This window comes from Anabrus simplex, chromosome 2, assembly GCF_040414725.1.
Source record: "Anabrus simplex isolate iqAnaSimp1 chromosome 2, ASM4041472v1, whole genome shotgun sequence".
Taxonomy (NCBI): domain Eukaryota; kingdom Metazoa; phylum Arthropoda; class Insecta; order Orthoptera; family Tettigoniidae; genus Anabrus; species Anabrus simplex.
The window spans coordinates 1,145,555,323-1,145,574,028 of NC_090266.1; the positions used below are offsets into that span (position 1 = coordinate 1,145,555,323).

The following is an 18,706-nucleotide window of genomic DNA, read 5'->3' on the forward strand; positions in this document are numbered from 1 at the left end:
TTTAACCCACTTGACTTTTTTGATGTGGTGTTCACGCAAGCGCTAACTAGGTAACTCAAATGACGAGACATTCACACGTTGCGCTGAGTCGTATGTACCAGCTTATACTTGATCACCCCTGCAAGGGTTTCCCTTTTGCGACCTTCTACGAATAGAACAGCAATGTGGCTTGTTTAAAGCTCCCCTTCTAAGAACTTGCACCGTTATTTATTGCCTAATTGTAGCCTCTGGAAGCACGAACATTTCATCAGGTGTCAGTCGTTCTCCTAGCCATGGCTCCGTGCGTAGTACAAGCGACAGCAGTGCTATTGCTGAGTTAATTGAAAGTGTTTTAGATTCGGAGGACAGTGATGGCGATTATGATAACATTGAAGAAGATATTTGAAGTGAAAGTGTTATTTCTTCAGATACGACTGACAGTGAAATCGTACCTAAAGCCCCGCGTGCGAAATAAAGACAGTTACTGCGTATGGGTTAGTAGTAGGGATAACCAACCAAATATACAACACTTTACAGGCTCTCCAGGGGTATCAGGAGAACTGAGAGACAAATACTTAGATAATTCTATATCGGAGTTGTCTGTATTCTTGGAGGTTGTGGACCCGTCACTTCCCACACTGAGAGGGAAACAAATATTTACACTTTGGAACAATTATCGGACACACATGCATAAGACGGTGACAAGTAGCTTGACACTAATGAGGATGAAATTAAGGCCTAACTTGCCTTCTCGATTCAGATGTCCCAGATTTTTTTAAGCCATGCTTCCAATTATATTAGAGCAAAGATAAATGTATTGAGACCCCAGTTTTTTGAGAGACTATGAGTAATGTGAAGTGTCTGTACATACACCCGAATGTTTCGAGATTACCACACAAAATTTTTGTTCTAACATCATTGTTGAGTACAATTGTTTTGATTGCTTCACTGAAATCTGTGCATGAAAATTCTGATTGCTGTTGCATTTATGGCATTTATTTCAGAGTGGTGCTCAGTAGTTCTGAACAGGTGGCTTACTCGTGTTTAGAACGATTTACATCTGCTTACGGGACCATTTGAACCTGAAGCAATTTGGTTAATATTGCCTTCAAAACTATATTTCACTTATTACTACAATATAATTTCAGTAATAATAATAATAATAATAATAATAATAATAATAATAATAATAATAATGTTATTTGCTTAACGTCCCACTAACTACTTTTTCGGTTTTCGGAGAAGCCGAGATGCCGGAATTTAGTCCCGCAGGAGTTCTTTTACGTGCCAGTAAATCTACCGACACGAGGCTGACGTATTTCAGCACCTTCAAATACCACCGGACTGAGCCAGGATCGAACGTACCAAGTTGGGGTCAGAAGGCCAGCACCTCAACCGTCTGAGCCACTCAGCCCGGCCAATTTAATTTTAATGAAATATTAAAAGCTTGATTTTTTCTTATTACGTGCTGTTGTGAATGATTTATTATGTATTTACGGTGATAACTTGAAACCCATCAATCTTTCATTACTTATTTTCTGAGATGTTAAATATCCAGATGTGATTTGTCATTCGCTTGTTGTTTATTCCTCGTGGACAGTGAATATAATTCGTAATCCGTACCACCATGGCATTTAATCTACGTGTTGGCATCAGTGTCATCCAGAAACAATGTGATGTAATCGCAGCATTGAGGTGAGGTAATGACAGTTCCTAGACTATACCATTTGGTCTTGCCATGTGCTCAGAAGTACAGTAGCCCAGTGATTCTGCAATCAACGTGGAGACCGCAGATAGATACATAATGATCTTTGTTTAAATCAGTTTCGGTTCTCTTGATGACGGCAGTATAGAGGATTGTGGAGGTCCTTAGTCAATTCACAGAGTCTGAAAAGCATAACAGTCTGTAATGAAGATATATGTATGCTTTTATATTGTGAAATGTTACACTGGAAACTTCACCAATTTTGATGAGTTGACATCAACTGAAGTCAATCTGACAGTTATGTATGGGTTAATAATAATAATAATAATAATAATAATAATAATAATAATAATGGCGTGTGGCCCCCGGAGAGGCCTGGTGCAGGTCTTTTGATTTGACGCCTGTAGGCGACCTGCGCGTCATGATGAGGATGAAATGATGATGAAAACGACACACACACACACACACACACACACACACACACACACACACACACACACACACACACACACACACCCAGTCCCCGTGCCAGGGGAATTAACCAATTATGGTTAAAATTCCCGACCCTGCCGTGAATTGAACCCGGGACCCCTGTGACCTAAGGCCAACACGTTAACCGTTTAGCCATGGAGCCAGGCATGTATGGGTTGAGTGGCTTAGATAGTTAAGAGTACTGGCTTTCTGAGCCCAGGCTGGCAGTTTTGATCCTGGCTCAGTCCAGTGATAATTAAACTGATCAATACGTCAGCCTCGTCTTGGTAGATTTACCAGCATTTAGAAAAACTTTTGCAGGTTGAAATTCTGTCACATCTACATTTTCATAGACTGTGAAAGTAGTTACTGAGACATAAACCCGTTGTTGTTGTTGTTGTTGTTGTTGTTGTTGTTGTTGTTGTTGTTGTTGTTGTTGTTGTTGTTGTTGTTGTTGTTGTTGTTGTTGTTGTTGTAGGTGTGGGTTGAAAAGATACAACATAATATTGAAGCGATGTGAAAATTGCCATAATAAGGGATTTTAGGCAATGTAAACTTTGCACTCGCAACATTGTTTAAACCTTGCTGAAGTATTCCACATAGACGGAAACACAACATGGAAAACATAAATATTGACGATAAATGTGGGTGTTTATTGACAAAATTCCAGCACCTCGGCATCTCCGAAAACCGTCAAAAAGTAGTTAGTGAGGCGTAGAAACAATAACATTATTATTATTATTATTATTATTATTATTATTATTATTATTATTATTATTATTATTATTATTATTATTATTATTCAATCTCGGGCACTTCTACATGTGAGGGATGTGTTTCCTCATTAGCATGTTTAGGTCTTTACAGAAGTATTACAGACTAGTTTTTGTGTTGCATGCTGCACCTTGCTTTCTATGAGAGGATCATGTATCGACATCTTGTTGTAATGTTCTTTGTGTGAGGTTCATCTCTTGTGTACAAGTCTGCAAGATAATTAAGCAGTATTTCAGAATGGTTAAATTCAAGAGTACATTTACTTGTACTTTAAAGAAACTCTTTCAGAGCAAAATTCCAGGAATTCAATTGCATAGCATCCACCCTGGTTAAATTTCCTCTACTAGCTCATTGCCCTTGTTTATGTTTTTCTTAATTAAATGTTATTGTAACTGAGGTAGCTGCAAGACGCATTTTAAAATATTGATGTTTTGCTTATTTTATAGGAAGCTGAAGCAATGCACCTGAAAGCTATTGCCATCAAAGAAAATCTCCTGGGGAGTACTGATTATGAAGTTGGGCTTTCTATTGGCCACCTTGCAAGTTTGTACAATTACCATATGAAGAAGTACCGCAAGGCGGAAGAGCTTTACCATCGGTCTCTTGATATCAGTATGTATTTTAAATCTTACAAATATTTTGTTATTCCATAAGTTTGTAAAACACTTTCTGGAGTTGTGACCATGGTGTAGAGGTTAGCATATTGCAAAGAGTTATTTTTGGCAATCATCTGCAGCTGATCCTGTGCATGTTTTGCTTAGGCCTTTCTAGTTGCCTTTTATAAGAACAGACAGTTCCCTTGTTGGTAGCTACTCATGGGCAATCAATCACAGATTGCTGCTTATGAGCACATGCACAAGTTTTATCCTTTTATTACACTTATGTTCATAAAAACCAGAACACCTTGAACGACTAGAGATAGGAAGTTCATATTCCCAGGACATGTGCATTAGTATGTTCTGAAGAAATGATTAGCACTTGAACCATGTCAGCCCTCAAGTTCAAGGTCCACATCGATATTTCGGCGCACCACAACCGACTTCTAAAATGCGCCTGCGGCTCTCATCACTATAAACCAAAGGTAATGTATCATGTGACTTGAGCAGACGTGTAGGATGCCTCGCAGAGGTATGCGAGAACCATACCGTCCAATGAGTGAATTTGAAAGAGGGCACATTATTGGCATGTGAGAACATGATGCATCCATGCGGGAAATTGCTGCTCATGTGGGACAAAGTGTGATGGCAGTGCAACAGGTGTGTACAGAATGGTTCGCAGAAGGCTGTAGATCACGAGGAGATTAGTCTGGTCGCACCACCCCAGACTTGTCCCTGAGAAGATCGCCACCTCATCCGAATGACATTGCAGGACAGATCTGCGTCCTCGTCGGGTCTGGCGCAACAGGAAAACATTGTAACACATCGTACACTATCAGGAGTGACAGCCCATCGCTGTTTATTACAGTCTGGATTACCAGCACATATTCCACATCGCCTACCTTTGACTAATTTGCATAAACATGGTAGATTTCAGTGGCGTACGAAACTACGTCACTGGGGACAAAAATGCCAGCAGATAGAGTTTTTGGACAAATCCAGGTTCTGTTTATTTTTAAATGATTACTGCATTTTGGTTTGCCACGGACAAGCGGAGAGACATCACATTGACTGCATTCGCACAAGACATACAGCGGCAACTCAAGGCCTTATGGTGTGGGGTGCTATTGGGTACAACCACAAATCACAGTTGGTGCGTGTCCAGGGCACTGTGACCAGTTTGACCTACGTGAATGACATCCTGCAACCCGTAGCCATACCCTTTCTCTTACCTGCCAACCCTTCCGATTTACCCGGAAACTTTCCGTTTTTTTTTAACTTGTCTCCAATTTTCAGATTTATTTTTAATTTCTATGTGCTTATGTAATTTACCCAACCTCATTTTCAGTCTATTTATTTGATGCTTTGTTTTGCGAGCGTATCGTCTGTCACCTTCATGTATTGTGTTTCCTGCTTGCTACAGCAGCCTGTATGCTTTACAGCTGGGGATTCGGAATGGCAATCGTCCTACAAGCGAGAGAGGCTAGCGCGCGTGCTAGAGACTCAGTTAATCGGGATGAAAGAATGAGTTTCTTATTGTGTGGTTCGCACACTGTTAACAGCGTTTCTGTGTGTAATTTAGTTGGAGTTGTAAGCCACGTGTTTTTACTAGTGGTTCTGTACTTTTCCCCTTGTCAAAGTCTTATGTTAATAATGTATGACACATACCGATCTGTTTTGTATGTGGTAGTTTTGCGTATTTGAGTGCGTTTTTGTACATTCCTACTTCTCAATTTTAACGAGTTGAATGTATTTCAGGGAGTTGCTGTCGGTGGCAGTTTCTGGTATTTTCTCTTCACGTTATGGCCAAAAATCATAACAAACATTATCTCCAAGTGTTCAGAGATACCTATAAAAATAAATTTACATTAATTTTACAGTCTAATAAAGGAAATTATTATGCGTTCTGTTGCGTGTGTCTGTGTGATATAAATACAATGGAATCTCAAATCACGTGGGGAGATAAATTTTATTTCGAGTTATCGAAATTTTGAGATATAGAAAATACAGTTTTTGAGCATGTATAGCACATAATTGAATCATATGTATCTACATTATTTTTAACAGTACCTACTTAAAAATATACCAAAGAAACTCAATTTTACGGCATCGCTTTAATTATAACACTTATTATAGTAACATTTTAGAAGACAGGATACAGTATGTACAGTAGTGAAACAAGAAACATTGCTTCGTTAACACCTTTGGAAAAAAAATCCCTTAGACTCTTCTGTTTGTTACGGTTAACCTTTCCTCCCTTAACGTTGAAACTTCTTGTCAATACCACGCAGCCGAGTTTCGTAAATGGAGCTTGTCATCCATGACTTCTGGGCTTGCTTTCGTTCGTGACCGGTAATTATTCAGCACCCGAGAAACAATGAAGCTTTGCCGATTTTCTGATCACTAGAAGTTTGAGTTTTTAGGTTTCCGTCATATTAGCCCTCAGATTCACTGTAACCCTTTCTCTACTTGTTAACTGTTCCTAACAAACCACAAATGCCGTATTGCACAGTGAATGTTGCACAAAATTCGAGGTACAGAGTATTTTTTTGCTTCAAGGGAAGAAATGTTTGCTTTCAGAAAGCAAGATATTCATGTAACCGAATTTTGAGTAATAGATAAATAAGTACACGTGAAGAATAGGACAAACTGTCGGAAAATTTAAGTTACTTCAAGATCCTGAAAATTTGAGTAAGAGATTCGAGATATCGAGGTTCGACTGTATTATTATTCATATGTATGTGTCATAAATGAGAGTGATTAGGAACATTTTCTTGTAACCATTTTTATGCTTTTTTTAGTTTAAAATTTAAAATTTAATGGTCAGTTCACATTGTAACTGTAGATATGTATGCCTTTTATCATGTCCTTTTTTCACTTAGACCATGGCACAATATATGATATGAAATCCAAGAATTAAAAAATCTTCCTAAAAGTTGGCAGCTATGCTTTCTGCATGACACCCCAGACGCCATATTTCAGCAGGACAATGCGCGACCACATGTTGCTGCACGAACACATGCCTTCTTGTTGTCACAAGATATCAGACTGTTGCCGTGACCTGCCCGATCACAACGGGTGAAATGGTGAAACAATGGGTGCGGCGCTGTGATCCATTGCCAACCACCAATGACGAACTGTGGAACCAGGTGAATGCAGCATGGATGGCTATACCCCAGGACACAATTCGCGCCTTATACATGTCAATGCCAATCACACATGGAACAAGTTATCAGTGCCCATGGAGGACCCAGTGCCTACTAGGTAACAGGACACATGCTGAACCTAGGTGACTGAAATGCTAATCGTTTCTGCAGAACATACTAATGAACATGTCCTGTGAATATGAACTTCCTATCTCTAGTCTTTCAAGGCGTTCTGTTTTTTATGAACATGAGTATATTATACTTCGTCTGCAATGTGATGCTAAGAGATCTGTATGACTAAAGTTTTTTGTGTTGTTACTGACATTGTATGTTATTGTTTATTGGTGTGGCAGTATTATTAATTACGTACTATTAAGTGAAGTAAATTTTACTGTGGCAAGTTGAAATATTCACCCTTGAACATAGTTCTTATGTATGATACTTGTATAACAAGCTCCTGTAGGAGTATATGAGGTTACTTTTAGAGAAATTATCTTGTGAGTCAGTTCTTCAATCCGTCAATCAATGATCTGCATTTAGGGCTGTCATCCACGTGTCATATTCCCTGACAGTTGTTTACCTAACCCTTTCTTAAATGTTTTCAAGGAACTTGAAAATTTATCCCTTGATAAATTATTCCAGTTCCTCATTCCTTGTCTTATAAAAATATTTGATGCAATTTTTCCTCTTGAATTCATATAATGATTTTCCCACTTTTAAAATCTGCACTCAAGTTTATTAGACTTCTAATGTCATTTCACACCATTTCTCCACTGACATCTTGGAACATACCACGTAGTCAGGCAGTTAATCACCTTACTCTCAAGTCTTCCCAGCCCAAAGTTTGCAATATTTTTGTAACGCTACACTTTTGACCGAGAAAGTGGCTGCACGATTTGGGTCATGTCGCTGTCAGCTTGCATTCAGGAGATAGGGGGTTTGAATCCCACTGTCGGCATCCCTGAAGATGGTTTTCCATGGTTTCCCATTTTCATACCAGGCAAATGTACCTTAAATAAGGCCACGGTCGCTTCCTTCCCAATCCCTGCCCTTTCTTATCCTATCGATGCCATAAGACCTACCTGTGTCTCGGTGTGGCATAAAGCTAATTTTTTTTTTGAACGGACTTTTGTTGGAAATTGCCAAGACCAAATTGTGCTGCTTTCCTTTGGATCTTTTCCAGTTCTCGTATCAAGTAATCCTAGTGTGGGTCCCGTACACTGGAACCATACTTTAATTCAAGAAACTTATACGCCCTCTCCCGTACATCCTTTCTACAGCCCTTAAATACCCTCATAATTATGTGAAGAGATCGGCATCCTTTATTTACAACCTCGTCAATGTGATTATCCCATTGAAATAATTCTTTATATTAATACCTAGGTACTTACAGTGATAGCCATGAGGTACAGTAATTAACATTGAGAGGACTTTTCCTCTTGGTGAAACTTACAGCTTGGCTTTTAGTCCCGTTTAACATCATATCATTATCTGCTGTCCATCTCGCACTACATTGTCGAGGTCTCTTTGTAGTCTCTCACAACCCTGTAACTTATTTATTTACTACTCTATACAGTATATCATCATCTTCAAATAGCCTTGTCTCTGATTCTAATTCTTTACTCATATCATTTATGTATAAGAAAACGTGAAGATCCGATAATACTGCCCTGTTGGAACCCTCTTCTTAATCATTACAGGATCAGGTAATGCTTTACCTATGCTAATTCTGTAAGTTCTATTTTGTAGAAATTTAGGCACTCTTTTGTGTAATCCAATAGCCCTAATTTTTAATCTACCGTATTAAAAGCCATTTGACTTTCTAAATGTAAAATGGAACCCTCTTCTTAATCATTACAGGATCAGGTAATGCTTTACCTATGCTAATTCTGTAAGTTCTATTTTGTAGAAATTTAGGCACTCTTTTGTGTAATCCAATAGCCCTAATTTTTAATCTACCGTATTAAAAGCCATTTGACTTTCTAAATGTAAAATATATGCTGTTTCTTCCTGGAATCCTACAAGTTGAGCTTCACTGGAATGAATAACTTTTCCTTAACACAAACTACATTCTATTAAACCAGTTAATAATTTTGTAATCAGAAAGAATGCTGTCCCAGGGCTTACAAACACAGGTAAAGCTGCCTGGCATGTAATTGTCTGCTTTATGTTCATCACCCTTTCCCTTTTACACTGGTGCTACTATTCCATCTCCTTTCATTTGGTATTGCTCCTTCACGCAAACAGTAAACAAATAATTATATCGGATATGGCACTATATCACAACCCATTGCCCAGAAATATCCCCACCGGGCGAGTTGGCCGTGCGCGTAGAGGCGCGCGGCTGTGAGCTTGCATCCGGGAGATAGTAGGTTCGAATCCCACTATCGGCAGCCCTGAAGATGGTTTTCCGTGGTTTCCCATTTTCACACCAGGCAAATGCTGGGGCTGTACCTTAATTAAGGCCACGGCCGCTTCCTTCCAAATCCTAGGCCTTTCCTATCCCATCGTCGCCATAAGACCTATCTGTGTCGGTGCGACGTAAAGCCCCTAGCAAAAAAAAAAAAAAAAAAAAAAAAAGAAATATCCCCAGAAATCTTATCAATGCCAGCTGCTTTTCTAGATTTCAGTTTTTATATTTTTTGTACTCTTAAATGTCTTCGTTATCCTAGTTAAATTTCAGTAATTTGGCAGTATGAGTTGCCTCCTGTACCTGAATATTATACTTATACCCAACCTGCCTTTACATACTGCTTGATTGAATACTTTTGCCTTCTGTAATTCCTCATATATACACTTGCCTTGTCCATTTATGATCCTTGGAATGTCCTTCCTGGAACCTGTTCCTCTCTGAAAGTACGTGTACATATCCTTGCATTTTCCTTAAAATTCACATGCCTGTCAATTATGTTGGCTATCATGTTATTCTTAGCTGACTTTTTTTGCTATATTCAATTTGCTAGCAAGTTCCTTCAATCTCTTACTCCTGCAACCATTCCTAGCTATATTTCTTTCTAACCTGCATCTCTCTCTTAATCTCTCTTATTTCCTTATTACGGTAGTTCCTTACCACCTTTAGAGGTGCATACCTATTTCCACACTCCTCAACAATTGCTTTAAACCCATTCCATAGGCTGTTTACATTTTTATTTCCCATTTTCCACTGATCATAATTGCTGTTTAAATTTTCCCATGCCTCTCTTATCAGTCATATGGTATTGCCTAACAGTCGTACCTTCACAACCTTCCTTTCCATAATGTTCATAACTGTGACAAAAAACAGCTTCGTGATAACTTATGCTATCTATAACTTCAGCTTCTCTATAGAGCTCAGCTGGTTTTGTTAGCACCATATCTATTTTTTAACCTCCAGTTGGTTCCATCAATTTCTGATTCAGCTGTCCTTCCCAGATTAACCTATTCACCATTTGTTGGTCATGCCTTTTGTCATTCGTGTTCCCCTCCCATTTAACATTTGGTAAGTTGAGATCACCCTGTACAGTAATGTTCCTTTCTGTGTTGTTCCTCACATAACTGATTATCTTATTAAATACAGTAAAACCTCGTTAATTCGAAGTTGTTGGAACGCAAAAATCGGATTCGAATTACGTGATTTTGAATTAACCGCCAATTCGTAATTCAGAAATACCAACCTTTGCGGCGTGGCAAAGTATTCTAAGACCTGTTACTGCATGCAATTGACCTTGATTCACAGTTTAAACTTTCAAATGCTATGGGAAAAAATAAATCCAAAATGTATCCATCCAACAAGGTGCATTTACAGTATTCAAAAAATGCACTTGGATAACTCAGACAAACACAACTCACACAGTGAAATTAAAAAGAAAAAAATTATTCAAAGATCAGGAGAAATCTATACTGGCTCCTCTGTGCAAGTGCTTTATTCATTAGATGACTGTACTGTATGCATTTTAGATGCCTTGTACTTGCACAAAAGTACCCAATGCCTTTAAAATATCGTGGCTTATCGAACTTTCCTATGACGAGGGGAGAAAGTCTCTCGCTTCCGTCTGTAAACCGTGACTATCCTTGTACAATATCCCGCCATGGCACTTGTCCATGGCCGCCTTGTCTCGTAATTCAGAAATCCCAAATCTTGCCATGTCACAAAGTATTCTAAGACCCATTAATGCATGCAATCACCTTGATTCTCAGTTTAAACCTTTCAAATGCCATGGAAAAAACTATTTCCGAAATGTATCCAACAAGGTACATTTACTTTATTCAAATAATTCACTTGGATAAAACACTGGCAAACATAACCTCACACAACGAAATAAAAAAATCAAAGATAAGGACAAATTATGCTGGCTCTCCTGTGCAAATGCTTTAGATGTTGGATTACTGTACCATTTGCATTTTTAGATGCCTTGTACTTGCACGGAAAGTGCTCGACACCCTTAAAACATCGTGGCTTATCGAACTTTTATATCACAGGGGAAAGAAATCTCTCGCTTCCATGTGCATTGCAACACAATACAGTGACCCCTACCCTTGTACAATTTCCCAGCTGGTACTTCTCTCCTTTAAAACCGTAAATCCGTTTGGGCTCGGCTTAAAAAAATTAAAAAATGCAGTTTCATCAGCAATGACAATATTGTTCGGTGCGTACAAATTGATTATATGAACCATGTTTGCTTGTCAAATGTCGGCATTGCCATTGTTCGCGGATTATGTTTCTACGATCACTGCCTGCTATGTAATGTTGTGGCGTTCCTTAAAACGCTGTATACGAAAGTATTAAGATTTCACTCAAACTTAGCACATATGAGGCACACTCTAGACACACCAAAGTGAGTGAAAGTGCGGAAAGCTACCCCTGCATATTCTGGAAGATGCGTTCTTTCATGGTGATGAGAAATTTTAAAATTAAATTACTCTGTAAAGTACTATATTTTTTTTAATGTAAAGGCAATTTTGAATTAAAAGTCTGAATTCTGGTAATGGGACTGATATTGTTCTTCGAATTATGAATTGTACGTATTTCGAATTAAACAACTTAAATAACATGCAACATGTTTCCGGGAACGAGAGCTTCTTTGAATTAGGCAAGATTTTGAATTAACTGATTTCGAATTATTGAGGTTCTACTGTAATTCTGTATCTCTGTGCCAGTCTTACCAGGTCTGTACACCCCAAAAACATCAAGTTTCCTGTTTTCTTTAGAGATAAGTCTTATACCTAGAATTTCATGTTTCTCATTAACTTTTTCATAGCTGATGATTTTTCCTATCTTTCCTAACCTGTCTTTATGATACACACTCTAGTTCCGTGAGAAGATTTCCGCATGTATAATATCACCTCTCAACCATGATTGAGTTCTTATTACAATATCTGGTAAATGTATTTCTATTAAATTAATTAATTCTTTCTTTACAATACTTCTACAGTTCATCACTAACAATCTTATGTCGTTCCTTGACTTCCTTCTTCGTATACTGCTCCATAGTTACCCCATTTTCGTGAAAGTACCTCCCTATAACTCTTCTAAACAAACCCCCTTACTTACATGTACCATTGCAGTTGAAGTGAAGACAGTCTGAACCCACGATCAGGATCAAGAAATCTCTTGCCCAATTTCCCATATAGTCACTCTATAATCTCATTTAAATCTCCAGTCACCCTCCAGTTAGTATCCCTCCTACACAGTATCCTACTGATAAAAATCTCTGGTTCCTTGAACTTCTCTGCGCTGCCATAAGCATATCCCTTACATCCCCAACTATGTTAAGACCTCTTCCTGCTTGCCTTACGTTGTTGGTATCTACATAGAAAATTACTGCTTTCTCCTTACCCTCCTCTTTTCCTTTTATTTTCCTCAACTTCTGCCTTAACCGAATTCCTGGATAACACTCTACCCTGGTGTTCTTTCCTCCACACACTTTCCTCTCATACCTAACAATTGAGTTATACATGACGAGAGCCTCAATCCCACCCCTCTCATTAGATCTCTTCCCTGGTCTCCCTTAACTTCCTTGACTCCTGCTGAGCCTATATTCTTCTCCCTTCTTTCCCATACCTACTGTTCCCTTTTATATTGCCCCACCCCTCCTCTATAACACTTCCTTGATCTCCATCTTCCCTCTGCTGTTCTACCTGTAATGACTCATACAGATTTCTTCCACAACTTCTCCCCTTCCTTCCCCTCCCTTTTACCTACCTAGCTCTGTAGGTTTGTCAACCAAGTGTAAATTTTGATTCGTAGCCTCCTAGTGTTATATTTTGTTGAAATTAATGTGGACTTTTGATTACGGCTATCAACAAGACTTCAACTCTCTCCATTTGTTTTTGTATCAATAAATGTACACTGAGTGGCCAAAAGTCATGGGAAGACTCTGAATGTGATGTTAATAATGAGTTGCTTCTCCACACGCCCTCAAAATAGCAGGAATACGGCGAGGCATCGAATCTACACAGTGTTGGAATCGTTCTGAAGGGATCTGGACCTATGCATCTTGCACTGCTACCCACAATTGGTCTTACGAAGTTGATGCGGGGCTCATGGAGCGTACACCAGCATCGACAGCATCCCATATATGCTCGATTGGATTAAGATCGGCGGATCTAGAGGGCCAGACCATGGTCATAACTTCACTGGAGTGCTCCTCCAACCACCTGCTTGCCACCAAAGAGCAGTGACATGGCGCATTGTCCTGTTGAAACATGGCATCTCCATCAGGGTACTATAGGGCCAGAAAGGGATGCAGATGGTCTGAAAGAATGTTCACATAACGTGGACCTGTCAGGGTTCCCGGCAGCTGGACAATGGGGCCTAATTGCGACCATGAGAACACCACCCTGAGCAGAACTGAGCCACCTCCTGCCTGGCCACAACCTTGTTGACACACAGGATCCATAGCTTCATGGGGCACGTGCCACACTCTCACGCGCCCATCAGCTTGATACAACTAGAATCGGGATTCATCAGACCATACCACACGCTGCTGCTATTCCATGGTCCATTGCCAGTGTTCGCAGGCCCATGCACGTTGTTGAGCTCTGTGTCGATGTGTCAGCAAAGGGACACAAGTTGGTCATTGGCTGGTGAAGCCTAATACATCAACATCTATATCATGGTGAAGCCTATACGGTGCAGTTGCCTCCTTTTAGTCCTGGTAGAAATGGGGTCGTGACTCCCAACATTCAACTGGGCGGTGATGTGACTCACAGTGGCCCGTCGAGCGCCCAGTATGGTTGTGCGGAGGCGACGTGTAGTCCGTTCGTTGAAAACCTGTGGTCTTCCAGTGTGGCAGTTTACGTGGGTGGTAACATTCTCTCTGCAATATTGAAGATTCACCCTCGACACTGTTGACCTCGGAAAGCCAAATTTGCACGTAATCTCTTCAGTGCTATGACCAACACGCCATACGCCGATGATCATCCCATGTTCAAAGTCAGTTAACTCACGACGTGTTACCATCTTCATGACACTGGTGTCTGTGACAGACTGCTCAGCTACACCGCAGCTAGCCGCAAAGCTCGGGTATTACACGGCACATTTTCGAATGGGACACCCTTTCCCGTGACTTTTGGCCACTCAGTGTATATTAGGTAACTATACAGATCTATCACTGTTGGATTGTAAGATAAGTTTGGAAATATATACATATGAATTCAAGAGTAACAATGAGAACAGTAGCAATTGAACTGCAAATCATTTCAATTCATTCTAGACTTTGAATGGTAATTTTTCTGTCTGTGTTGTTGTGTGATTCTTTTCAGAAGTTGTTCTTAGCAGTGATATTTTATGTTTTTAAAATGTGTGATTATTTATGTATTAAAGGTAATCAGTCAGTATTTAAAGACTTTGGCACAGTTCATTTTACAATAACACTTTTGTAGACGAGAAGCATTTTCCGTGAAACATCAGAAATCAAATGTTTTAATATTACGAGTATTTTCAGGGAATAAATACCAAAGTCTCTAAAGTATTTAGATTTAATTCCTTTCAAATGTACATATCATTGTAGTGAACTGATATTTTTAAAATTTTAGGTTTGAAACTCTTTGGTGAGAGTTACTCTGGTCTAGAGTATGACTATAGGGGACTCATTCATGTATATCACAAACTTGGTGATATCGAAAAGGTTGCGCAGTACACCTACGTTTTGAACAATTGGAAGATCCAAAGGCAGTTAAGCTTGATTCAAGAAGATGACCCTCTTGATTCTGTGGGGAGTCCATTGCCCATCGCAGATGTTGCTGCACTATTCTTTGAAGATGACCTTGACTAAAAGTTCATCATTGACTATAGCCTTCAGCACACCAACCATGGTGTTTTTATCATGACCAAAATGTCATGTGAAAAAAAGACTGATTATTATTTTTGTGTTGGCCATCAGTTGTGAGTGTATCTCGGACCTTTTTCTGCTTCTGTCAGGTTTTAAAAATTGACAATTAGACATAGTTTTTAGAAGATATATTATGCAAGTAAGATAAAATTTCTTAAATTCCTGTCACTTTCCTTTTTTAAAATTGTTTTAATAATGTGTATCAGTGTCTAAATGTTGCATAAACTTTTCCCAATGTGTACCATATTTTTTAAAAATCATTGATGGAATGAAAAGTTTTGTATACAGATATGCCTAGCTGATTATTCTCTAATTATTAACTCTTATAACTTTCTGTTGTTTGATAGTTTTTAGTTTTTGGATGACAAAATTATGATGTATGAAGTCCTGGATTAACTAATGATGAAGGGCATATTTTATCAATTTTGATAATTTTGAATGGGTAATTGTTAATTCTCTAATATGAAGCACAGGTAACGATTGTCATAATAACCCGTTACGATGAAATCAGTTCATCCTGAAGCTTTGCTACAAAAATACATGGGTACATTATTTTAACCCTTCTCCATTTTACTGATATTCATGTGGGCATTTGGATTTTTATCTTGTCAAAAGTTTGGAGTATTCATACAATATCTATGAAATGCTGCACAGTTTTAATATTGAATAAAAGGAGAGAAGATTACTGCCATCAGAGCTTCATAATTCGGTAATTAAATAGGTAATATAACTGAGTAACCTGTTCTGGATATACAGTATGTAGTCATATATGTGTTACCTTTATTCTCTCTGTGGTAACTTCCATTTTACAGGAATAGATGTAGCTTCTTACCATAATCTTACTGATAGAATGCATAACTGTCCAATTTAATTTCTTTCAGAATGCTTACTGGCACAGATAACATACTTGTATACAGTGCGCTAGGGAACTTTCCCTGCTGCGAGTCTAACAGTCTGCGGTTAGAGCAAGCATTAAGTTGACAGCATAAGTCAGGCCAGATTATTGTCATGAATGGGAAGAGGCCTTTGTGATTTGAAATGTAAATTTATGCAAACAATTTGGCGACCAATTGAGTTCAGTTCATGACATACCAAGAAGTAGCAGGTTTACGATTTTAATAGACGAAAAACTTGAAGAAATCAACCCGCAAGTTAGCAGAAGAGTCCAGAATATCTAAGTGGATAGCAGTTAAAGCTGTAAGAAAAGACTTTAAATGTACCCTTATAAATTTACTGTGGTTCAAGAATTAAAACAAGCTGATCACACAAAGAGGTTGCTGTATCATGAAAGGTTCCAGACATCCATAACTTGACATGGACTCAAAGTTTTAAATGAAACTGTCTTTACAGACAAGGCATGGTTTTGCTTGTCTTTTAACAATATGTGTAAATGTATTGAACTGTGCCTTTAACAATGAGGACAACACTGTCAGCGTTTATGATTGTAGGTGAGTGCACAAATTATGTTTTATTTTGTTACAAGCGCAAGTTCATGCTGTCAACATAACTTGTTACTAGCTCATTCTTCAGCTCGGAGCCGTTTGGGAAGACTTACCTGGTGCACTGTATATTCCATTAGAAGAAAATAAAATCTATTTCTTGCATGTCCTAATTTAAATTGTAACTTTATGGTTTTAATTATACAATACCTAGTCATGCCATAACTTCTGTTCCTCATTCAAAGGCAGCTTAGTGTACGGAAATATTACAAGTTCATGTATGTAATTCTGTACTGGTTACCTGCAGTATACCAGACACAAATTACTCAAAATATCCACCCTTTACTGTGAGACAATTTCTGAAGTGATTCCACCTCTTGTATATTGCTGCACGCACCACTTCTAGCGTAATTTCCAGCATTGCTTTCTGAATCCTTTTTTTAGCATAAAATTTGTTTTCTGGAACTGTCACCTTTCTGGCTATCCCAAATGCTAATGATATTTACAAAATTATTAGGTTTTAGAAGGAAGGAATTGGATACTACCAGGTAGCTATATCATGGTAAAAATCAGGAAATTCTTAGTATTGTTTGCTTACAAACCATTATGAATTCAGTGATATACAGTGTGATATTCTGGACTGTGAAGTTATTGACAAACTCTCTTTTCTGTGTGACAATAAATATGTTCCATAGTCCCATGGTTTATTTTCTTTATCAACTGTATTATCATATTTATCTTCGTTCTGTTTAAATCAAGCTTTTCTAAATAACAACGAATGAAAAAACTTCTAATCTTCAAGACGTTTTTTCCTGCATGTCAAGAAATAAATCTGTATTGCTACTTTTGACGAAGTTCTGCAGCTAGATTTCCAAGTCACTATGCATCTTCATTATTCATCATCATCGGTTTGCCCTTCCAGCGAGCCGGGTAGGGTGTTTGAAAACAAGCGTCTTCCAAAGTTGCCTATTAAAAAACATTTTGTTGTCCAAGACAGATTCCCAATTCCATCCTCTTCTTTCCACGTCTTCCCTCAGTTGGTCCATTCATCTTCTTCTTGGTCTTCCAGCTGGTCTTCTACCTGTTATTCTCTTTTCCAAATAAGCACATGGTAACTTTGTGCTATTCATTCGTTTAACATGCCCAAATCATTTAAGTCTAGATGACCTAAGTCTTTCCTCCATCGATTCATTTAGACCTAGGTTAGATCGGATCTCATCATTTTTCACATAATCAAGTCAGGTCTTTTGGAGGGCAGTTCTAAGAAATTTCATTTCACAGGCTTGAATCTTACTACAGTCCTTTAATGTTAGTGTGCAGGTTTCCAGAGAATATGTAAGGATGGGAATGAAATATGACTTGTACAGGGTCATTTTTGTTCTTTGTGGGACCTTCTCATCCCATAGTAGGTGTCTGACGATACTGTAAAAGTTAGAGCCTTTGGTCACTCTGTTATTTCTATCTCATCTCTTGTTATTACTAGCCATTATGCTTCCTAAATAACTGAATTGGTCTACTTCAACTTGGTGGTCCTGTATTTTTATGTTGCATTCTGTATTATGTCTGCTGATTTTCAATGCTACTGTTTTTGATGGGTTCAATTTCATTCCATAATCATCAAACTTCTTACACCATGCATTCAGATTATTTTGCGCTCCCTTCTCTGTTTCATCCCATATTGGCACATTGTCTGCAAATGCCAGAGCCTGAAGATTACCTTTTCCTTTTAGTTCCTTTAAAATGGTATCCATAACTATGAATAGAAGAGGTGATAAGGCACTTCCCTGTTGTACTCCTTTGGTTGTATTGAACCATTCAGAGTGACCATCTCCAATTCTGACACAGCTTTTACAATTAGTATATAGCATTTGGATCTTTCTAATAAGGTACTTCCAAATAGTTGATCTAGGAACATTATCATATGCCTTTTCAAGGTCCATAAACACAATAATTAAGTCCTTTTCCTCTTTCCCAGTGTTTCTCTGCCAACATCCTCAAAGCATCTGTTGTGCTTCTTCCAGTCCTAAAGCCATGTTGTTCCTCTTCAAAGATAGACTCTAGTATATCCCTTACTCTAGCTTCAATGATCTCCATAATTTTAAGGCTGTGTGATAGGAGGGTAATGCCTCTGTAATTTTCACTTTTCCTTCTACTCCCTTTCTTAAAGATAGGAACTATCACCCGTTTTGTCCAATCTTCAGGTATTTCGTTATCCTTCCATATTGTTCTGAGAACTCTATACAGCCACTGTATTCCTGGCGAACCAGCAGCTTTAATCATGTCA

At 38.5% G+C, this 18,706-nt stretch overlaps 1 protein-coding gene across 3 annotated transcripts in view; it reads left to right on the plus strand.

The window, feature by feature from the left end:
• Pat1 (Protein interacting with APP tail-1) overlaps nucleotides 1-17,114 on the plus strand; it is a 249,915-nt gene extending 232,801 nt beyond the window's left edge. For all 3 annotated transcript variants that reach the window (XM_067139744.2, XM_067139745.2, XM_067139746.2), the window contains 2 exons: nucleotides 3,376-3,541; nucleotides 14,688-17,114. In XM_067139744.2, the coding sequence (XP_066995845.1) occupies nucleotides 3,376-3,541; nucleotides 14,688-14,926 (405 nt within the window). In that variant the 3' untranslated portion in view covers nucleotides 14,927-17,114. The remainder of the gene's footprint in view (nucleotides 1-3,375; nucleotides 3,542-14,687) is intronic.
• The last annotated feature ends 1,592 nt before the right edge of the window (nucleotides 17,115-18,706 follow it).